The sequence below is a fragment of the Ctenocephalides felis genome, unplaced genomic scaffold (assembly GCF_003426905.1).
Source record: "Ctenocephalides felis isolate EL2017-DRISC unplaced genomic scaffold, ASM342690v1 CF-g0.4_SCAFFOLD_01170, whole genome shotgun sequence".
NCBI classification, from domain to species: Eukaryota; Metazoa; Arthropoda; class Insecta; order Siphonaptera; family Pulicidae; genus Ctenocephalides; species Ctenocephalides felis.
In genome coordinates, this window is record NW_020537324.1 from 59,622,409 (window position 1) to 59,647,762 (window position 25,354).

General features: G+C 28.8%; 1 protein-coding gene across 3 annotated transcripts in view; it reads left to right on the plus strand.

Moving 5' to 3' along the window:
• LOC113368352 (neuroglian) overlaps positions 1-25,354 on the plus strand; it is a 77,720-nt gene that overhangs the window by 47,321 nt on the left and 5,045 nt on the right. For all 3 annotated transcript variants that reach the window (XM_026609900.1, XM_026609901.1, XM_026609902.1), the window contains exons 4-16: positions 1,425-1,644; positions 14,298-14,455; positions 16,773-17,006; positions 17,242-17,432; positions 19,154-19,429; positions 22,741-23,010; positions 23,246-23,527; positions 23,642-23,829; positions 23,902-24,081; positions 24,376-24,524; positions 24,680-24,765; positions 24,865-24,974; positions 25,154-25,346. In XM_026609900.1, the coding sequence (XP_026465685.1) occupies positions 1,425-1,644; positions 14,298-14,455; positions 16,773-17,006; positions 17,242-17,432; positions 19,154-19,429; positions 22,741-23,010; positions 23,246-23,527; positions 23,642-23,829; positions 23,902-24,081; positions 24,376-24,524; positions 24,680-24,765; positions 24,865-24,974; positions 25,154-25,346 (2,537 nt within the window). The remainder of the gene's footprint in view (positions 1-1,424; positions 1,645-14,297; positions 14,456-16,772; positions 17,007-17,241; positions 17,433-19,153; positions 19,430-22,740; positions 23,011-23,245; positions 23,528-23,641; positions 23,830-23,901; positions 24,082-24,375; positions 24,525-24,679; positions 24,766-24,864; positions 24,975-25,153; positions 25,347-25,354) is intronic.

Here is a 25,354-nt window from a genome sequence, read left to right on the forward strand (position 1 = left end):
CAAGCAAAACTTATGCTATTAGGATTTTTTTTTTCACTCGAAATTTTTTATTATGAAACTGCTAAGTATTTTACCATTTTGCCAAATTTTAATCAAACTTGCCAACACACTCTAGCACATTTTTTAAAGAAGAGCCTCTCAAAGTCGACCGATTTAATTGAAAATAAATCCATAGTTCAACAAAGTTTTAATTCTTGAAAACTTGGAGCAGTCGGGTAATCATTACGATATATCTATATTATATATCGCTAAATGTGAAAATTACTTCAATTGATTTTTGTTTGCTATATATGATATGTTTGTTATAGAAATATAGAATCAGAGATTGTCTTAATGTTTTGCAAGAGGTTTTTATGTATGAATTCCATCTGGTAATACTCTTATTCTCACTTTGTCCAATAATTATTATTTTATCAAAGCATTGTTATATTGTTTCTGTAATCGTAATTTCTATAAAAAAAACTAGTTGAAAGTGGCGTTTAGCCTTAAATGTGTAATAATGAACTTAATCAACCGAGATTGAGATTTAGATATTTAGATAACTATTTTAAACTATTTATTTCAAAAATTAAGTTATCGCTATCAATTAAATCCAAACTTTGCGATTTCCAATAGAATTTTTTCAAACACATTTGAATTATCTGTAATTATATTAATTATATTGATATTTGAGCACAGACACGTGCTTGTATGCCCTAAATTTGTAGCTTAATGTTTTAAATTTTAATGAATTGATAATGTTTGACTCATCATATCACAAAAGCAACTTTTGACACAAATTTCGACTATAATATTTTTTCAAACTTTGATGAATTTTTAAAATTAAAATACTTGCCGTAGAAACGTAATATTTTAGTATGTTCTTCAGGACCGTAATATCTATCAACATAAAAAAAATTATCAAATTTTTTTCAACAGTTAATTGAAAAGAAACGGCTCGCCTAATCTTTGTCCAAAACTAATCAGCACTAAATTCTTGAAATTGGTCCAGCCGTTTTTGAGAAAACATCTATTTACGATAATAAATCTGTTCACATACACACACACATACTTTTTCCAAATTTGTTCTCATTCGATTCAGAATTGCTTGAAATGTCGAGAAAATATAAAATTAGCGAATCGATTTTTTATGAAAACAAACTTCTCCGCCAGGAAGTTAATAATATTGACAATATTATCCGATATTTATCAACTAATCATTTCTACTCTTATTATAAAAATTAATAATTTTAATGTTTGAACAACTTGTTAAATAATAGTTACTATATTATTCGGATATAAATTTTTCTTTGTTAATATTTTAATTTTATTAAAAATTTATTTTCAAAAACTGAAAACTTTCGATTAATTCATAGCCTACTACTATCTACTATTTTTTAGTATTCTCTGTTATTATTGTTTTAAATTGACTATTATCTTTACAGATATCGATGGATAAAGAACGGCAAGAAGTTCGATTGGCAAGCATACGATGACCGCATGTCCCAGCAGCCTGGACGGGGCACGTTGGTCATCACGTCGCCTAGAGACGAAGATCTTGGACAGTACCAATGTTTTGCAGAAAACGAATGGGGTGTTGCCACATCCAATTCAGTATTCGTGCGGAAAGCCGAATTAAACGCTTTCAAAGAAACTTCTGCACAGGTGAGATAGTTGATTTCTCGATCGATCGTGAGATATAACTCATATTGGTTTCGAATATTTTGTTCGTGCAGTTTTGCTCAAGATTATTCATATTCACAAAATCATTTTATACACGTTCGCGGACAGTAAAAATTTCAGTAAGGTACAATAATTGACAGTAATTTTATTTTTAAATTGCTTTTGATATCCGAAATTTGATAAAACACCATAGGGTAGTAAGATTACCATAGGGTGTATAGTATAGACAGAGTATAAGGGTAGTCAGATTTCCATATAATCGTTATATACGATAAATGCTATAGCAAACACATCAAGTATTATGCTTCTATTATACGCAATGTGCTTTCCAAGCTAATTAGTAACTACGGGAAAAGATAAGATAATACGAAAATACCTAAACATTGGCTTGTCATCACCTGACAGGTATAATAATTACAAAAAGGTAAGGTAAAAAGTAAGTAAAGTAAAGCAATATAAAATTAAATTCGAAAATTTGAATTCTATAGCATTTTTCTGCATCACAATGAAAATGAATTCTATAGCATTCACTGATTCCAATTAACCCAGTGGTTTCCAACGTTTTTCACACTGCGTCCTTCTCCTCGCTCTAATGAAAACATGGTTGCACCACCCCTTAATTTTTTCAACAATATTATTCCATAAAAACTTAACTGATATTATCAGATCACAAATTAATATGCAATATTAGGTAAAAATATACATGAAAGGTTATTTTTTCGTTTATTTTTTTATATTATTTCATTTTTTTTTTTGAAAATAGTATTTTGGAAAGAGCCCTCCCTGTTACAGCCAGATGACCCCTCTGAGGGGGAAGGTGCCCCACAGGTTGAGAACCGCGGAATTAACTTGTGTTAAATGGAATAAATACAGTAACATTAGAGCCAAATTTTAAGAGAATTTCAAACCAACTTTTTCTGAATACAAGAGAGATTGCGCGACTTCAACATATTGAAACAACCGAGGTTATTTACATAATAATGACTTTATCTTATAAAAATGTTTGTTTTGACATTACAAACCAATATTTGCATAGAAATGAATATTTAAATTCTGGAAAAGATTCCCGACCTAAAATAATATGGAACTTGAATAATATCTGCATTAAATATATTTTTACATTAAATTATTCTAAATAGCATAAAGAATTTTCTTTGTTCTACGCGCATTTGTATTCGAAGCAGATTAGTAATTTAGATTTATAATTCGCGCAATAGAATTGTTCGTTGAGATGACTCAGATTTGATATAATATTTTTTTCTTATTAGTCAATTACTAATATGCATTGATAATATCAGTTGCACTCAAATTCAATGATTTATTTAAATTGAGCTCTCAACATTAGTCACACTCTTTAAAGTAATCTCCTCTCTATTTTAATTACATGTCTATATGCATAATTTATAGAATTTATAGCCCAGTACGAAGTAGATATAATTATTACGTTTTCTCTCAATGAATTATGATGAAAAACTCTAATTAATTTAAAGTTCAATTGTTAAATGACTTTTATATGACCTATTATTTTCACACTTCATTTATATAAAATAGATATTATGTACATATACAGTATATAATACCACGTGTATGATTTTAGAGAATATTATTGTGTTTTTTATTAGAGATAACCGCAATGATTAAATAAATTATATGCGGACTTTATATCAATTTTCTTTACTAGGAGTATTTGAAAATAATTTTGCAGACTGGGGCATAATTTAAAATAACAAACGTTACTACAAAATAAATATTAATTAATTACCTCTGTTTCAGACAATTTTATTTAAAGTCTATTTATTATGTAACTAAAATATAATTAACTAATCAAATATGTATTAGTAAAGTAATATTATTATTGATATTTAAAAAAACCTATGTATGTAACAATTTCAAACGTCTTTGATCAATACATCTTCAAATTACTTTGAAGTAGATTTCAACATGTTTTGGAAATATCTTTACGGATAATTATTATTTCATTTACCATTTAATTGATAATTAGTGCGGCCTCTAGAAGAATAGACAGTTCTTACTCAAGTTATAATAATAAGAATAATCTGAAAGATATGAATAATGATTATTAAATATTATTTAATCTACCATAAATAATAATCCACCAATACATAATTAGTTTATACCTTCTAAAAAATGCCTATATTTTATTGAATCACAATCTGTTATAGAAAAATAAATCTGTAATTTTGAGGGTATGCTAAAATGATTATTATTGAAATAAACTTCTGAAAGGTTGTTCAGTAGTCATACTTTTTGATTTTGATAAATTAAATTGTGCAATCGCAATATTTATCATAATTATCGTATGAATATAATTGTTTATGATATGAATTAATTAATTTAATTAGAAATTGAAAAGACAACGAGTACATTTAATGTTATTGCTTAGTATTTGAATATCATTATTAATAATATAATACCCATTCATTTTGTTGTCCCCAATTCATCGATTTTGTCTTAACCTGAATGTATGCATAATTGAAGTATTAATGTAGAATATGATAGGCTGATATCGATTTTTTAATCACGACAGTACCTGCATATTGTATTAATTTTTACATGAAATTCTTATGGAGTTTTATTTATATATAACAATTAGGCAAAGGTTTTCAAATTGAAAATGAAAAATCTCTACGCGTTTTGAAGCAACATTTGAAATTAATTTCTCGCCTTTTGCACAATCTCTGGATTAGCACAAATATTTCAAGACTAAGACTAGCCAAATCCGTACAGCCATTTTAGAGTTTCAGAATACCTAACATAATACCGAGCTTCATTTTTATATATAAGAAGATTGTCTATCCACTTTGTCTATTTTTTTTAAACAATAATATTAAGCAGTAATAAATCAACTTATATAATAAAACTATTATAATTATTTTTACGATGAGTAACTTGGATGTCAAATGATGAAGTAAAACGATTGTTATTTCAATATTTGGTAACTTATCCAACGTAATCCGTTAACTTCGGTGTGGGAACGAGCTTTTCAATGCAACGATTATGTTTCTGTTACTTCAGAATATCTTTATTTCATTCTGTACAATGTCAGAATTTATAAAATTATTTATTAGAATGGCAAAGTAGTAAATGAAGGTATTTTGAGGCTAGTCTGAAAGCTACTGGTAGAAAGAAATAGAGAGAAATAGAGTATATAATAGATACAATATGCAATCCATATTTTACCAATATTTCGAATCTATTTACTAAATATTATTAAAGTATATCAGAGTTCTTTGTCATGGGGTCTTGGCAGACCCTAGCAGTATCTAAATGCTCTGACAGACTATTGGCTCTATTATAAAAAAAAAAAACGAAAATAAAATTTGAACTATATACAACGCGACAGTATTCATTTTTAAAGATAATTTTTTAAATATAAATCTGAAAAATGTTCGGAAACGATCGACCTAGTAAAAATACTGATATTTTTTGTAAAAATCATACTTTGTGAATTTTAACGATAACTAGGTTTCATACCTCTAGTAGACCCTTCAAACTATTCTCTCCAGTGGAGACAACCCGGACTATGGAGTCTAAGGGTTTCAAATTTGACTCTAAATAAGGTGGCATTGGGGTCTTCAGGGTTAAACAATATGATAACTATAGGTTATAGGTCGTCCATTAATTACGTGATCAATTTTTTAAGGATTTTTGGATCCTGCTTTTGGTGATACGTGGTGATATTGAAAATGAACCCCCGTTTCTCACCAAACATTATGTGTATTTTTAATTACGAGAATTTATTTAGAATTTTCATTTTATGTTGAAAATGTTTGGATTTAAAAAAAGTATTAGGAAAAAATAGATACATGTGATATTTTACTATACCCCTGCCTGATATTTTATGATTTTTTTTCATACCCCCATCTCCCAAAAAACTTCATGTGATTAATGGACGCCCCCTTACTTTACTCAATTATGCCAACCTTAACACAATATTCAATAGATTTTTTTAAAATATATTTTAAAATTATATGTGACTTTGCATACCTTTGCATAACTTTGTATTTTAACTTATTCTATTTATGAAGTGACTTTAACTTTTACATGCATCAACGAAATTTAATCTACTTCATTAAACTCGTGAAACTTTTGAAAGCATTTGCTATTTTACTACAAGTCATTTATTTGTAATTATGTCGCTTCAAACTGGTCTAAATTGAGAAAACTCAAAACAACTATTATATTCTGCTTTTACACTCGTATATACGAGTACATACAGTGGGCAAAACAGTAGAATTTCTAGAGATAAAAATAACTTTCTTCAGCTTTAAATTTAATGAATTAGTCACCATAATAAAAGTTTTTAATTTATAAATTTATTTATATACATTTATTACATTTTAGGGTTTATATAAAATTTTATTACATATAATTTTGAAACGAAAATAGTTTAATAATAAAATTATACTAGTAGATATTTTATGTACCATTCTGTGGCAATTCTTAATATTTTTTATGTTATAGTGCATGACCACTTTGATTGTGAAACATTTTACAAGTTTCTTCAGTTTGACTGCAAATACCATAAAAAACGGTCTTTTATAGCACATTTCACAAGTGAAATATTTACTATATAATATAAAAGAATATTTACATTTTTTATTATATTTGGATTCTTACAAATATGAAATTATCCCTTTTTGAAAATACTTGAAAATATTTACTACTTTAATTTATTGACATATCTTTCGAAATTTTCTTTTACTTATATCTACGATATATTCTGTTCTCTGTACTGAAATTTTCTTAAAATTAAAAAAATCAAGTCAAATAAAAAATCAGAGATTAAATTGAAAATTTTTCTAAACGTTAGTACACCATTTTATAAAAGAATTATACTAGAGGATATTATTTGAAGTTGTTAAACATAAATTAACGAGTCTTCGGAAATAAAATGTAAAATCAAAGCTCAGATATGAAAAGTAAACTTTCATAGAATAATAGATGTCCATAAGTCCCAAAATTCTATATTTATTATTACTGTTCAATTATCCCAGCTCTCTATCAAAATTCATTCATTTGCTCTTTATACATGACATCATAAACTCGTAATGTATTCATACGACATATATCGTTATGATGTCATCTTTTCAGAACAGAAATATTGCGAAATCTATTTGAATTTACCTTCGGATGTTGTTTTGTATCTTATTTATAGGACTTTTATCTTCAAAAGGAATATTTATGTCATGAGTAACGCATTAATTTTAGATTCCGGATACAGAACGAACAAACTATTGGCGATGGTGCAACGAATATGTTCGAATTTGAAATTTATTGGATTTGTTTTGATGTTTTTTTAATATTGCAAAATTAGCAGTTACGATAGTTATTTATACTAAAAAATATAATTTGTCTGCCCCTGTTAAGCATTCATATCTCCACAATAGAATGGCATTTCAAAACCGCATTGTTGCTGCCTTCAATATATTGCGTCATAAATAGATTTTTGCAGCAAAGGAGAATTTAAATTTATTTTTGATTCAGTGACTAACTAATAGTTTTACTCGTATAATACAACAGAAGTTCGCATGTTTAATGAAATGTTTACTTATTAGAATATTTAATATTATATTTCAGGAATATAATGTTTCTATACTTGTGTTCTCGATTGTAACTATATTCTATTCTTTTACATAATATTATATTTGTTAATTACATCTTAATATTTGCTATAGCTTTCCTTCGAAATATAGTAACCCTTATAGTAATTTAATCATCATTTTAAAACCATAAATTGTTTTTAAGTAACAAAATATTGTATGTATGTTTAACAAATATAATATTATTATGATATAATACTTATTAATAATTATAATAAGTATTATTTTTTAACTAAATAAATTGTTTTTAATTAAATAATGATTCATATTTAAGAAGCAAAGTAATTTTACTGAAATAGTTCATTATTTGAAAATATGTTTGTTATAAAATTAGTATTTTTTTAATTTGTATAGGTATGCAATATAATATATAAAATTTCCGTGTCACAATCTTAGTTATCGGACTCCTCCGAAACGGTTTGACCGATTTTTATAAAATTTTACAATCTTTATCTTTGTAAACTATTTCCCTATATTCATGCATAGTACATAGTTCGTAAATGGCTTATACAAAGAGCGAAAATATTATAATATAAGAAAACAACAGTTTTTAAGAAGGTCCCAAGCAAATCAATGGCAAAGATGTCAATTTTTCAACAGAGTTTTTGAAATCTTCTGAAAATGAATATTCGGAGTTTGCTCATTTATTTGAAAATTAATAAAGCGCGGCCATAATATGTAGATATACATATAAAAACCTTGAATATCCAAATTTGCCAATTCAACTTAAATGAAATCAATTTCAAATTAGACTGGCACTTGCATATGATTAATATGTCCCAGTAATATTTACAAGGGACATGCGTTGCAGTGGGTAAACCATCAATTTAATTTGTATTAGCTCTTCCACTTATATATTATCACTTAAAGTTAGTTATTTTTATACTAACCATTCTCTAGAAATATTTTTTATGGCTAAACAACGTTTGCCGGGCCAGCTAGTATAAAAATAAATAAGATAAGTATATCTAAGTGTTAGTACTGATAAAATTATAGTTACTTAAAGTTCTTTCCCCTGGCTTATCAGTGGTTAGAGCTGTGGGTTTCCTATCATAGTTTCAGGTTCAACATCCTGATGACAAGTATTAGTGACATCGGTTTTACTTGCAAATATTGATAAAAATATGTTTCGAAGTGAAAATAGCCCTTATCCGACGTTGCTGCTTTAGATAAGAAGAAATAAGTATTAACATTATTTTAATAACAAATTCATCGAAATAGAGATAGGCCAACTGTTGGGTTGATTTTCATCCCTATCGGAATTACTTTTAATAATATATGAAAAATATCAGTATAGTGTAGGTATCTCTTCAACATATGTTAACTAAACCAGGCATTCATTTCACTTATCTATATCTATATATTTACATAATAAGTTAAATTACTATTCCCCGTAATACTCAACAATTTACATTATTTAGAAAGTAACAAATTTTTCATTCCTCATTTACATCTTAACCTTTATAACCTTTACAGCATCAGGTTGTTTTACAAAAAAGCCATGATATTATTGGTATCTTGGAACCCGCATGTAAACTATACCCGTTTTGCCGTCAGCTTTCAGTGTGACCGGACGAGCATAAAATGAATTTTGAAAGCGGTCGCAGTAACTTTAACTGTAAATTTGACGCTCATTAACAAGTAGGATGATAGGTATGCATTCGTTTGTTGAAGGAATTGTAACAGTATAGTATTCGAAATTACAACACCTGTCACACGATACTAGTTAAAGACAATCGATATTTATTAGAATGTATAAAGAAAAGTGGAAGATGCAGTAATGTCAAACTCTTTCTTGGAAGGTTAAGCACAATGGTACATTAACGTACAGTCTATTTTTTTTTATTCATTGTTGTATATTTACTACTAAAATTATTACGATGACATGGTTTGTCATGGTAGTAAGAACTTTGGTCTTTCAACCACAAGTTTCTAAGTTGAACACCCAGCCCAACTAACCTTTAGTGACACCCGTTTTTTTCTTGATTGCTCTAAATGTGTTTCTAAGTGAAAATAGCTCTTCTCGGGCATTGAAGCATCGGATTTTCAATATCATCAGTATTAAAAATTTCTAAAAATAAATATACCGAAGATATAGATTAACCGTTGGGTTGAAAAGCGACGTTGTTGAGGATTATTACAGCAGCTTATAGACCTGTTAAAAATAAGAAAAAACCACGGTTTCAATAATTTTTATAGCTTACAATTAAATTTTATTTTATGTATTATTACTTGTTGTTGGAATACAAATAGTGCAATCTAATGATTCTGAAGAGTTTTTCTTTGCATAATAGTTATTGATACGCGCAATATTAATTTCTTAATAGGGGGCTTCCATTTATTACTTGAGGTTTTTAAGGGGAGGAGGGGTTGACAAAAATCACGAATAAGTACGTAGGGGGAGGAAGGGGTTTAGTAAAATATCACGTGTATTTATTTTTTCTGATTTAAAAAAAATCCAAACATTTTCAATAAAAATTCCAAAATTTTACAATTTTTTCTTGTAACTAAAAATACACGGATGTTAGGTGGGGGGGAGAGGTGAGGTTAATTTAGAATATTACTAGGTCCAAAAATCTTTAAAAAATCGATCACGTGATTAATGGACGCCTCCCTACTACTATCCATATATGTAATTTTATTCAATTTATCAATTGCTATCAGAACTTACCGCATGTGTTCTATGAACTATTGTCATATTATTTTTTAGAATAATTAGAAATGAGATTATTTCTAGAAAATATTCTTTTAGAAGAAATAACTTCTCTTCCATTTCGATTTATGGAGGGCTAATTTTTCAAGAGAACTTTGTCAAATACTTTTAACAAAAAGTTAAATTGGAAAATGCACTTCATGGTAAAGAAAAGTCAATTTGGAACGACTTGAGGAAAGTTTATCGGTTCTTTGGATCGAGATCCAATTTATTAACCTACAATAAAACCATTATAGACCATTTGAATACCTACGTGGGCATATGCTATTCAATTTTTTGGATTGCGCTAGTAAAACTATAACGATTTCAAAATAAAATCTTGAAAATTTATATCAACGCGTGGACCAAACTGGACATACATCAGGACACCAATATATCCCTATACCAGAAAATAATAATAAAGCTTTTTGCATTCAGACACACAGAAGGACTGACATTCTATCCTAATCGTCCAGCCTAGAACCTTGTGGTTGCAAGTTGCAAGGCCAAAATTTTCATCACTTGAGCCACGAACCACGAAAATATATTAACGCGGACAAGCCATTTATGCAAAATAGATTGAAAAGAATTTATAATTTATATATTTAAATGTTCTGTTCAAACACTTTTCAAATAAAGCTTTGTCAGAACAAAAACAGTTGCCATACGTATATGAAAACATAATCGACATTGATTTCGTGCCGCCTCTTATATTTTTGGTATTCAAGGTCAAAGAAAGTGAAAAGCAACATTTTGATACAAGTCACTTTCGTGTGTTTTAAAATCGATCGAAGTAAACTGAGAAACTAAAATCATAAAAATATCAAAAAGTGTTGTTTTAGGTTCAAAAACTTTATTATTTTTTTTGCTTTACTAGACTAAACTGTTGAGTTTAAATAAACGTTCTGTCTAGTCACTTTTAAAGAGTCTTTATTTTATTTCCATCAATAAATAAAAATGCATAGTAATTTATTTTCAGTAATAAATAATACTTATCGATACCAATATTTTTTAAGTATTAGTGAGGTCGGTGTACTCAAATTTGAACTCTGGATACTTGGAATCTAATATCTTATTTACATTCCGTCGTTGAATGAAGTTAAACGTCTCGAAACATAGGATGTGTTTAATATATTCGGAAACTAAACCATTGATTATATATTGTTAGCAAAACAAATATATGCCATAAATACTTTACAAAGATAATAAATCTAATATCTAACATGGACGATTAAGAACAGAAGACGTTGCTTGTTCTAATTGTTCTCATTTATAATCTTGTGATGAGATCATGTAGTGAAAACACAATAAAAATGATTTTGTGATATATGTTCAATATATATTGTTAATTTATCTCATCTTATATGAATAATAGCTAAGAAGTACAATTGTGATTGGAAATAGAATAGATTAATTAATATTTCATAGAACAGGTTTTCTAGTATTTGTCATCTCGACCTTGAGTTTTACTAAAACTAGCCATAATAGATCAACTGCATATTTTTAGAAAAAATATTTAAATTTTAATAAATGACTATAACTTCAGAATTTTAATTTTAATTAGTAGGATTAGAAATAGAAATATGTATAGAAATATTAAAAATTTATTAGTAATATGAATAATTAAATGTTTAAATTTATTGATGGGTACTTCAATACATGATTAATTCCGACATTTTTAGATAAATGGAAGCTTTGGTTCGAGTACACAATTAAGCGTTGGACATTGAATTTCTATAATTAAATTGCCAACTAGATGCTAAAACAGTGATTTTCAACCTTTTTTGCAACGCTACCCTCCCCCCCGCTCTCATAAAAAAATGTTTTAATGAATGCTTTCCTCAATTTTTCCAACAAATCAGACTACAATTTAATATGCAATATTATGTAAAAATATGCATAAAAACTAATTATTTTTTGTTAATTTTCTAATATCATTTAAAAATTTTGGGTTATATTCGCCCTCTGTAGGCGCGCCCCGCAGGTTGGAAACTTTAACATAAACTGTGTGGTTAATATATATTTTTTAACTTCCCGTAGGGCAAGTTATAGTAATCGCAAAAAAATCGAAAATGAAAATTTTTATATATCTTTACGTTTCAGAGGTTTCTGAACATTTTGGCATACCTTAGAAAAAATGGATGTATGTGTGTGTGGGTGTGTGTGTGTATGTGTGTGTGTTTTTTTTTTTTTTTTTTTTTTTTTTTTTTTTTTTTTTTTTTTTATAGAGGAGGAAAAATCTTTCAAAGACACCGTGTGTTTAAAAGATGATGGACGGTAGTGTGGGATTTCCACCCACTAAAAAACCTCCTCTCCTCATTTCCCCGCATATGATCACGAGGAAGACTGGGTCGGAACCGCGTTAGCATTTCTTCAACCCAGTCCATGTTGCGTCACGTGACGTTAGCTCCTAAGTTTATTGGTCCCTCTCGGCGATTTTTGCTGTCAAGAGGCGCCGTGCATAAGCTGCTACCTCGGCCCAGTTTTCCTTGCTTTGCAGCATAGTATTTACAATGTTCTGGGGATTAAGGGTCCTTCCCAGGGACAATTCGGTGTCAGCCCTGAAGTTCTTCCAGCGCGTGCACTTAAAAAAGGTGTGCTCAGCATCGTCGGCTTTTTCCGGACAGTATTTGCACGTCGGTGATGTGTGCAAACCGAACCTGAAGAGATATGCATTGAACGAGCCATGACCCGTCATCATCTGAGTTAGAAAGAAGTCTGTTTCGCCATGCTTCCTGTCGAGCCAGGCCTCGATATTAGGGATCAGGCGTGCTGTCCATCTACCACGATCAGACGCCTGCCACCTTACTTTCCATTCCTTCAGGGTGTCCTTTCTCACCATTGCCCTCGCTTCGCTGGCATTGAGGCCTCCTTTTTTGAGGTTATACAACCTGGCCCTTTCATTCGCCAAAAGGTCTATAGGCGGAGCTCCAGCTATAACAAGCACTGCGTCTTCGGAAACTGTGCGATAGGCACAAGCCACTCTAAGTGCTCCTCGCCGCTGCACTGCTGCCAGTTTCTTACGATACGTCTTCTGTTGTAATGTATGCGCCCAGATTTCCGCTCCGTAAAGCAGAACTGAGTGAACCACCTCCAGGAGAGCTCTTCTCTTTTTGGCACGTGGGCCGATAGTATTGGCCATGATTCTCGATAGACTAGACACAGTCTTGCTAGCCCTTGTACACGTGCGTTCCAAGTGTTCACGGAATGTCAGCAAATGTGTGTGTGTGTGTGTGTATGTATGTATGTATGTGTGTGTATGTATGTGCGGATACAAATTTTCGTCGACGATTTCGGGAACACGGATCAACCGATTTGAATAATTCAAAAAACATTCGATCCGTATTGATAAGGAGACGTGCTGATTAGTTTTTGGCAAAGGCAGGTCAAGCCGTTCCGAAGATACGGGGCAAAAAGTTCCGAAAACGGTAACTCAGTTTTTAAGAGAACGGAGCGTCCGATTTTAATAATTCAAAAAACGTTTTATTTGTATTGACAAGATGAAGAATCGATACAACTTTCATGAAGGTAGGTCCAGCGGTTTCGGAGATATAGAGGAAAATGTAAAAAAATGAGCCATTTGGCGGTCAAAAATGATCATTAGACATATGCACATCAAATTATCAGACATTTTATAGAGATTTTAACAATAAGTATACATTTTGTTAACATTCCTATCGGTTCCGTACCAATGCTTATGCGTTAGACAGCGACGCGGCGCTTACGCGCTTTATATTTTGTCCCTATGTAGTTAAAGCAGTACGATTGCTTTGAAAAAAAAGTTCAGATCTTCCACAATATGTTAAAATAAAGAAAAAAAAATTTTTTTAAAAAAAATTTTTTTTTTTTCAAAAAAAACTAATTTTTTGTCCAATTTATAGTTTCTCAAAAATCTTATTTTTTCAAAGTAATTTTATTTCAAAAATGTTAATCGTTTTAAAAAAAAATAATAATTTTTGGTACGGGAAGTACCAGCAATTTGCCTTAAGGCACGATGCCCTAATTGCCTTAAGACAGAATTCCACTTACAGCTAGTTTTTTCTGAATTTGTTTGAATTTTTCAGTATTATGTACTCACCGTTTGATCGATTACTTTACCTTTATGAGGCATTTCTTGGCATTCTCAAGAGTAGATAATTCTTTTGAAATGAATTAGCATCCAATAAATAAAGCATTCTGATATCATCTGCGTTCTTGCTTGAAATCGAGAAATAATTTCATCAAGAATCTTGATGAAATTATTTCTTGAACTATTAATAATTAGCAGAAACTATTATACTCCATTAATATACCATCTAATCGATATATTCTGCTTACAGACAGTGACAGCCTCCGAAGGAGACCCTTTCAAATTGACATGTCAACCTCCTGATGGTTGGCCAAAACCAAATGTATACTGGCTCATTCAGAACTCAGATGGAGGCATTAAAAGCATCAACAACAGTCGGATGACGCTGGATCCCGAGGGAAATCTATGGTACGTTGTCAGAATTGACATCCAATTACTAACAAGAAAATTTGATTAATTCATAATCTGAATTTGCTTATGATATTTGAGAAATCATTGATTTGATGAAGACTATTTGGAACACCTGAACCCATTCATTGTTAATAATAATATTTGTCGACCGACATTGAATGGTTAATTATTATTGAAAATTTGAATATCCTATTTAAAGCTAGATTAACCCCTTCCATTCGGATGCCGCCGCTCCGACTGCAAAATTCATATAAATCTCGGAATTCGCGAGTGAAAAGGGTTAATTATTCAAAAATTATTAATATTATAATTAACTTGTTGTGTGAGTATCTGTTCAACAAACTCTGTACTACTTCTTTTGTCTGATTTTTTAAGTGAAATCAAGCCATCTATATTTAAGTTATTTGACAGACTATTTTTATATTTCTTTTAATTTAATTAATATTTTTTAATTTTTAAAAATGCTTAAAACTATAATAATGACCTACATTCATGATAATTATAAATTTACCACATGAGTTTCGTCTATTCGTACAAAGTCCCTACATATGTCGTTTTGCAGCTGGTTTGTTGTATTATTTTAATCATTTGTAGGTCAGCTGTAACATATGGCATAGATATTTTTTTGACCACATATATTACAAAACTTTCAACGGAAAAAATAGATTCGAGTTTTTCTTTATAGACTGACGTTTTATCAATATTTCTACTAGCTTTCATAATATTTTATTGTATTTTGAGTAATGAATTTTCTTTATTTACATAAATGTCATTTGCCTACCTCGCATTATTGTATGAACAACCTATATACATATCTTTTAATTTTATAGAACACGTAATTGTTATAGTATTATAGAACACAAAATTGTTTAAAAAATAATAATTTAGTGATTTTGTTTTATCTTAGAGTCTGGTATATACGTATATTATTTAAATATGTGAATTAGTTTGGTTGTCATCAGATTGGTAAATTTTTAAGCAACATTTGTTGTAGTTTTGTTTTTATTTCATATTATTATATTGTAATTATTGTTTTTGTTTGCTAGAAAGTTCTAAAGTCTGACAGGGGTCTACTGTCCTTATCGTTGATTATAGCTACCAAGTTAATTGTTTTTATTTAATTTAATATTAATATATATATATATATATATATATATATATAATCTTATTATATAGTATGCATGCGCCCTAAAATTGTATATTTTAAATAAATTTCAAATATAAGATGTGCTAATATTTAATCTAATATGGTGGTAACTGGTGGAGAACCCTATACACCTGTTATCTACTCAACTTATAAAAATCTTCTTAACTTGGAAAGTTTTTATTTGACTATTCAAACAGTATAATCTACATCACATATAAAAATAACACGCCCATTTGTTACACCCATCCGATACCCATAGAATATTTGATATATTATCTAATAGGAAACAATTTTTGTTGCGTTGCATACATAAATTGCATTAAAGAATTGGAACTATCAGGTTTTTGTACAAAGTAAAATTTTGCAATAATTTTTTCAGACCTATTTTATTAGAGTATTGAATCACTATTTTTTTTAAAGTACATATTTAATTAATATTCAAAATACAGCAACTACGCTACTCTTAATAAAATAATAACCAGAGTCAAGTAAAAGATCCAGAAATTGAACGTCAAACATTGAACTCTTTTTTATATTTTATTATTTTAAAGATATGTAAATTTAGTTTACAACAAATTAAAATTTTAATACATTTTATATTAATATTTGGGTGCATAATAAACTCATTTATATACCATACGATAATTTACTCACTGATATATTCTTATTAAAATTACTGCTTCAAGAAATTATATTTTTTTTATAATTATACTCTAATTATGCAAGCACCGAATTAATTCATCAGAAAGGTTGAAAATTAGAATAAAATTTATCCTACTTTTTAACCTTTCTAATATTGAATTTTTATTCAATATTCATTTAATATTCATTCAATGAATGTATTCTATAGCCTATCCAGAATAATCAATCTTTCTATTTTTGCAGAAGGGCGACTTCCTTTTTATGCAATAAAATAATTGATACCATACTTATCAATGCACATATTGTTTATTATGAACCTGGCCAGAAGCAGCCAAGGTTCACCTATTTGATCGATAATAATTAACACTTGTCATCTTAACTAAAATTTATGAAGGTGCTAAATTAATTTTTATAATCTTTCTTCCTTTATTGAATAATTCTGGCTATATCCATAATTAAATCTTTAAGATTATAAAGCAAAGCTGACGTTCATAGTTTTTATCACATTTTTCTTTTTCTTTTCAGGTTTTCTAATGTAACTCGCCAGGATGCAAGTGATGATTTCACATATGCCTGTGCCGCTACTTCAGTCTTCCGAAATGAATATAAATTGGGCAATCGTGTTCGACTCAACGTTGTCCAGACTGGTGTTTCACCTGCACAAAACAGACATGAACCAGTGCAGCAGTACGTGACCAGAAAAAACGAAGTAGCTTTGAGAGGGAAAAAAGTAGAATTGTATTGCATATATGGAGGAACGTAAGTAGAAAACGATACAGTTTAAATGTTTTTTGACATCAGACTAATTTGGAGATTACGTTCAATAAGGATCTATATCACCTTTAGTAAAAAAAGGAAATTTGGTAGAATATTGCAAAGTTAATTTACTATACATACCAATGATTGATTCTTATAATTTTTAATATTGATTATATAATGAAAACGTAATAATGTGTATCAAATGATAGTTTGAATTGTTTATTTTAATTTTTAGGCCTCTACCTCAGATTGTTTGGAACAAAGACGGCCGTCGAATACAGTCTACAGACAGGGTATCACAAGGGAATTATGGGAAATCACTTCTTATAAAACATGTTACATTCAGTGATGAAGGAAGCTACACTTGTGAAGCTAGTAATGGTGTTGGAAGTGCCAAGAGTTACTCTGTTAATTTGAGGGTTATGGGTAAGAAAAATTCCACTACACTATGGTAAATCTATAATCTCATTCTAGCTTTAGCCTATGACTTCATTTTATAAAATATAAATTAAAATATGTATAAGATTAATTCTCAAATCAACCCCATATTGATAATTTTAGATAATTCTTTTTTAACGATTATCAGATGACACATTATTTGTTATTCATCCTGAATTTTTTGAATTTCATCTTACATAAATATATTTCTTATAATACTGGAAGATGTCCAAATTCAATACTATAAGCAATATTTGACTAAAGTCGAGTAGTTGAACCAAAATAAAATGTTACAAAGGGTCTGATCGTGTTTCCATACAGAATTGGTCCCACCCTGGCATTTAATTGATTTTGACGCCATTTTATAGCTTTTTTTCGAAAAAATACGATATACTAAATTTCAACTCGCTAGCTCATCATTTGGCCGAGATATCATTGGAAATATGCAAAAGTGGCCTCCTTTTTCAGGGTCACTTTTTGTCACAACTGTAAAAGGTATCGACAAACGCCATTCTATTCACATCGGTGTGAACTCTATTATTAATAACAAATATTGTTAAATATTCATTTGTTAGTTTATGAAAAAGTGAAAATATTTTTTTGTTTTAAATTTTTGGGTAGTGCGGTTGTTTGGACTAATTTTAATAAGCAATGTTAGAATGGCTATTCGTTTTTCTTATGCTATGCAAAATTTAGTTTTAGTCCACGTGGTAGAACACATTCAAAAGTTGATAAAACCTGAGCAAGTACACGCTCGCGCGTAATTAAGAATCAAATGCCGATGAACTATTATTATTTATTGTGTATGTTTTTTATCTTAACAAAAAAGTGTATATAAAATTTACCAACCATCGATTCTAATAATTTATAATCATAGATAAACAAGTATAAATTTTAAAATATTGCTTTTAATATAAATTAATTAATTTATTATCTTTATATTATCATAAAAAGTGTTGAATTTCTAAATCGTATACATAATTCCTTTCTTTTAAATATCTAGTTTTAATATAAATATTAAAACATGTATAACAATAATTCTTAAATCGAATCAATTATTAAAAAAAATCAACTTCTTATAGATCAATTAATTTATGTTAAAAGCAATTTTAGATTATTGAAATCGATCGTCCGTAATCTTAAATACATAAATTTAAACGAATAATTATACATACATTTAAACGAATAATTATACATAAATTTTGGTTTGAAGTCCTAAATTGTCTATTGAAAATATCATTTATATAATATTATTAATTTCAATGAATTATAAATATATAAATGCAATCATAAATTAATTAAAAGACTGATGGAATGTTAATAAAAAATGGTATGAACATGGGTTCCTTTTGTTCGAGCACATCAATGAATTACTATTGTAAACACTAACTTAAGTTAGAATTACATTTAATCAAATAATAGGCTTCGAAGCAATTTACGACAACAGGGAATTTTTTAGTGAATAACAATATTGCACATAAGTATTTGAATCTATATGATATTATATTCATTATTAAGGCTAAGCTATATCATATTATATTCTTTATAAGGTTTATTGTAGTCTTTATATAAACATTTGTCTTTGGGTTAGTTGAATAATGTTTTATTTTATATTATTCAATATATGAAGAAAAATATAAAATTCGTTAATTTATTCCAGGAAAAAATAATAAACTATCTTTATTAAAACTATATTTATTTTATTTCAGCCCATCCGTACTTCACAACCGAACCGGAAATCCAGAATGCCGCGGAAGACGAGACAATCGAGTTCCGTTGCGAAGCCTCCGGTGTTCCGGAACCAGACATCCAGTGGATCCACAACGGAAAACCCATTTCACAGTCACCACCCAATAATAGAAGAATTGTTAATTCCAACAGCATAGTTATTAAGCGATTGAATAAGAAAGACACTGGCAATTATGGTTGTAACGCTACTAATTCTTTGGGTTATGTCTACAAGGATGTTTACGTCAACGTTCTGGGTGAGTTGAGATTATTGCATGTTGGCATTAATAGTTCAATTATGTGTCATATAGTGCGCTTTATGATTTGCATGATGTGATTTTATTTAATATTAAATTGATTTTGGTAGCCGGAGTAGAATAGACATCAGATATTATAAACAATTAGGATTTTATTTAATTTAAAACTTTAAATTCTTTGCTCGACGTTGAAACATTTTTTTTGAGATTTTTCAAGCCACAGTTGGCGGTATAAAAAGCGATTAATAATTGAAATTGTTCATTCTGTACGTTTCAACACTGTATGTATGTTATCATTCAGCAGTTTTAAGAAATAGTCCAATGATTTAAACATTTTTACAAAAAAATTATAAAGATTCTTCTGAAAATTTTAAACAACACGCATACCTTACCCGAAAGAACTTAAATAAACATAAACATTTTTTGAAAATTTAATTTAATTTTTGAAGTTTAAGTTCAAGTAAAAACAAAAGAAAAATTTATAAAATGATGTAGCTTCTGCATATATGTATAACTTGCTCAATAATTTCCCAATACGAACTAGAATCAATTTTTTTCAATTTTTTTTATTAAATTCTATAAAGTTTTTTTTTTAAACTGTTAAATGATTACAAGCACAAAGTATCAAATCGTATAGATTGAATAATTTCAAGTACTTATAGTTTTTTTATTTCGACCATTTGTCTGCTAAATTCTTAAGAATATATATATTTGCACATATGTATATATAGAGTCATGGCAAAGTTATAATGAATGATAACCGTTAGGTATCAAGTTTGAAATATATTAACAAATAATGAAACAAAACTATACTACTAACTACTTTCAATATATACTAAAGTTTAGTTTAGTAACTAAACGGTATCAAAGGTTTCATTTACATTCGCCTATAATAATTAAATTAATAATCATAATATAAATATAAATAATTAATTTATAATTTTTATTTCAAAATTTACTTTCAATTATATTTTATTAACTATGCTAACAAGATATGAGTTATAAACCACCATAATCCAGCATAACTTTATAACCTTATTAATAATTATCTTTAATCAAAAAGGTTAGCGAAGATCAAATAATCATAGTAAATTAAGACACGCTTGTATAATTCACATAAGAGAACTACACATAATAAAACAACATACATTTACTTTGTAGAATTTGAATTAATAAGGCACAAATTAGGTTAGTTAAATGTTTACATATTTTATATTAATTTAAAAAAAATTGAAATTATAAATAGCAATCAAAATAATATAATTATATAAGCGATTAAGGAAAGATTAAATAAAGCTAATAATAATCAAAACCAAAATGTATAGAAATCATCGTTGAATGAGTGATATTCTAATTAACATGAGACAGGTTCATAAGTCACCAACAAGTTTAGGTCGATCATAATTGCACATTTCTTTTTGTTTACAAAAATTATTAATATTAAATATGTGCGGTGAAGTCAATTATTTGAACACAATTAACCTATCTATATCTACAACTAAAAAACTATTTCAGTAAATTTGTTTGCATTATGCATTATTTCTTAGTTATATTATCAATCATTGAGATCTTAATTATATCATCAACCAGTGAGAAAATAACATCTTTTTAATAATTCAAAATATTTACATTAAAAGTAAACAAAATCAGTGTTATTCCAATTTTTCTTCATTCAATCAATAAGCAATTTATGTGGGCATATAGTAAAGGCGAACAAAACCGAGACTGAATTCATTACGCATCGCCCACATTTCATAACATATTTCTTCATTCTGACAGTTTATTTTAATATAATCATATGCTTTTAAGACGAGCCAGAATTTGAATTCATTGCCAACACCGTTATTGTTGTTTCCGGTCAGTTTTATTGTCAAATTGTATCGAATCTACTAACATGCAAATTTACATTTGAACACTAACACTTGGCAATATATGTGTCCAGGTTTTTCAGTTTTACGACTTCACGGATTATACTTTTCCGATACTATAATTTTATTACCTTGACAAAAGGTCGCTGATTTTGTACTTGATTAGATGTATAAATTAACTTCGACGTTTTTTGTCACAGGTGATGGTCGCTATAAATTTGTTTGTGACATCACTATTTATAATTGGTTAATTAGATGCACATCGTTATCTTGATAGGCATTTTTTCGACGATTTATTTTATTTTATCTAAACAGTAAACAGAACTTACAGATTATATGAGCTGTTGTAATGAATTCTTCCCTATAATCGTCAGTTTTTTATAGAGAGCAACTCAAACAATTTTCTCATCTCTATGTGATAAATTCTTATTATAACATTTTCTGTAATAGTGATAAATTTTTATTCATGCAGCATTGCCTGCATTGCCATTATTGCTTGGAAACATATTGTTCTATCTATATTTACAAGTGAAAACGAATGTCACTACTGCTTGACATCAGGCTACTCGAAGCGCTGCTCTAAATTTCATTAAGAGCTTTGCTTAAAATGCATATTAACACAAATTAATAATATCAAAGCCGTGAAGTGTTACATATCAAACTTCTATATTTTGTGAAATGATGCTATATTATAAAATATTCTAAAAATATGCATTTATTATTTTTGTTGTTAAAAATAAATTATTTAAAAATAATTTTAAATACTGTAAGTTTATGATTTTTTTAAAATGCAATTACATACTGAATCTATTTTTTAATTCATTCTCTTATTTATTTGAATTATTTACATGTAAATTCAAATACAGTTACTTCAGCTGTTAGCTAATGTACGAAACATATCCTTTTTGGTGACCAATGTATTGCAATTGAATGCAAATATTTATTACACGTAATAATGTTAATTATTAATATATGAGTATCATATTATTTATGGATGAATTTTAATAATAGCAATGATTATTTCAAAGTAATTTGCATGTTCGATATAATGTTTGTAGTCACTTTCTCTTTTTTCTTTAATTTTATAATATATACATTTTATAATATATACATTTTTTGTTTTCATAATAACTTATTATTTTTTGATTAGTTTGTAAACCTTATATTGTCGATATTTCCTAAATTTACTAATAATTTCTTAAAATTACTTGTAGCCTTGGATTCAAAAATTACTAACGATCCATTAGGGGTTATCCATTAATGAACAACCCCTTAAATGGATATACTTTATTTATTAATTTTTATATCATCATTTTATATTACAATATATAATTTTTTTGTCATTTTTGTCATTTTGTCTTTTTGATTTTTTTATTACCTTGTAAATCTTATATTTTCATCGACATTTCCAAAATTTACTAATAATTTCTTAATCACTTTTAGCCCTGGCCCCAGAAATTACTGAAGCTCCCTTAGATGAATACACGGTTGATGGTCGCGTAGTAACTCTTCGGTGCCGAGTGTTTGGTGCTCCTAGACCAGAAGTAAAATGGATTCGATCAGGCTTGGAACTGACTGGTGGACGATATTATCTTCGTGACAATGGCGATTTGGAGATCAGAGATGTTGGATTTTCAGATGCTGGCGAATATACCTGTCATGCCACCAATAAATTGGGAGAAGATAAGAAAACTGGAACTCTCACAGTAAAAGGTTATTATTAACTAGACTAGTCGATTTTGTGAATCCAGTACGACTACTAGTGCAAATAATCGACAGTAGGTCAATAGTTCAGGGATTGCAGAGAACAGAATATACATTTACATAATTCTAACATATTTATATAATTATTTTTTCGTATTATTCATTATTCTTAGTTTTAATGAAGTAAAATAATTATTTTATAATTAAGTAAAGTGAAATAATTATTTTATATAATATTCTTCAGAACGAACAAGGATTACTGATGAACCAGAAGACTACGAAGTTGCCGCAGGAACACAGGCTACTTTCAGGTGTAATGCTGTGAGCGACAGCTCACTTGATTTGAGTATAGAATGGCATCATAATGGACAAGCAATCGATTTTGAAACCAGACCAAGATTTGTTAAAACTAACGACCACAGTTTGACTATAACTAAAACCTCCGAGTTGGATTCCGGATCATACGTATGCGTTGCTAAAACTGATCTGGATGAAGTACGGGCGCAGGCTACACTTACTGTCCAAGGTATGATTATAATTTGATAATTTTAACATTTTTTATAACAAAAAGAACTCAAGAATTTTTTTAACTGTCTTTAGATGTTATTACTGGTCAATTATATTTTTTTTTCTTCTTTAGATAAACCTAATGCTCCAAGGCTTAGAGGCACACGTTGTAACTACCGAGATACAACCATAAACTGGGAACCGATGGGAGATAACAGAGCTCCTATTTTGAGATATAGAATAGAATTCAACACTAGTTTTACACCGGACACTTGGGAGATTGCTTACGATAATGTCCCCGCTACCGATCAGACTTATACGGTGGGTAAACTTTTCATCCTTACCTCATTGGTTTCAAGGATTATTTTTTGATAAATTTGTAAATTTCTGCAGGTTGCCATGAGTCCCTGGACCAATTACACATTCCGTGTAATAGCATTTAACAAGATCGGGCCATCAAGCCCATCAGGCCCGTCGTCTATGTGCACAACACAACCTGATGTTCCATACAAAAATCCAGATAACGTGGAAGGCCGCGGAACGCAACCTGACAATCTTAGGATATCTTGGACGGTAATTCATAAAATTACTTAAAATAAATTATATAAATCATAAAAAATCGAAAATAAAAGTTTTTTTTTTATATTTTTGTGTAATATAATACTTACATGGAATACAGACGATTTGAATAATTAGAAAAAAATTCGGTTCAATTTTACTAAAAGAAAATCGATTTTGAAAGTGTTAGTTTTTTTATGATATTTGTTTAATTGTTTAATTTAATAATTGCATTTATTTATGATTAGAAATGTACTAGCAATTTGCCTTAAGACTTAAATCTAGTATTAATTTTTAATTTTACTACAGAGAATGCCTGAAATTGAACACAATGCTCCAGGATTCCAATATCGTGTATACTGGAAACGTGATATTCCTGGAGAACAGTGGAATACCCAAGACATTTTTGATTGGGAGAAACAGGAACTGATTATTCCTGATCAACCAACTTACCAAAGGTACCTAATTTTTTTCTCATAACATTAATTTGTGTTAATTTTTAAATTGTTGTATGTTTTTAATAATTGTAATGTCAGAATTTAAAATAATTTCCAGAATTTTCAAATATAAGACATTAGGATAATAAGACAATTAATGTAAGGATTTTTTCCAGATATCGTGTGAAAGTTGTGGCTATTAACGAGAAGGGAGAATCAAATGTTGCAGCAAAAGAAATGATTGGATATTCAGGAGAGGATAGTAAGTTTCATTAAAATTAAATATAAGACATACATGCATTTTGGAGATGTTTTTATTCATCATAATGTTCATATTTAATGCCTGTAATTATTTTCACAGAACCTACTGCCGCACCCACAAATTTCACAGTAGTTGATGTAACGGACAGTACATCAGCATTACTTGCATGGAATCCTGTATCACCTGATTCAGTTCGGGGTCACATGAAGGTTAGAAGCTTAATAACTTAAATATTAATTTTGTTTTTTTACAAATAGTTACATTTATTTTTTTTTTCATTTATAAAAGTAGTCTAAGTATCAATAACAAGAATGTACATGTAACCCAACAAATTTTTAATGACTAGTTTTTCTGTCTTTAATTCTACTGAATTTATTTTATTTTATAGGGATACAAAGTTCAAACTTGGATTGAAGGTGGCGAAAATAACGTACAAGAAATTCAAGTAGAACCAAGTGCTAATAGAGCACTTATCAATAAATTCATTCCTCATGCCAAAAATTATGTTCGTATGTATGTTCATAATGGACGTTACAATGGACCACCCAGTGAAACACTCAGCTTTGATACACCCGAAGGAGGTAATACA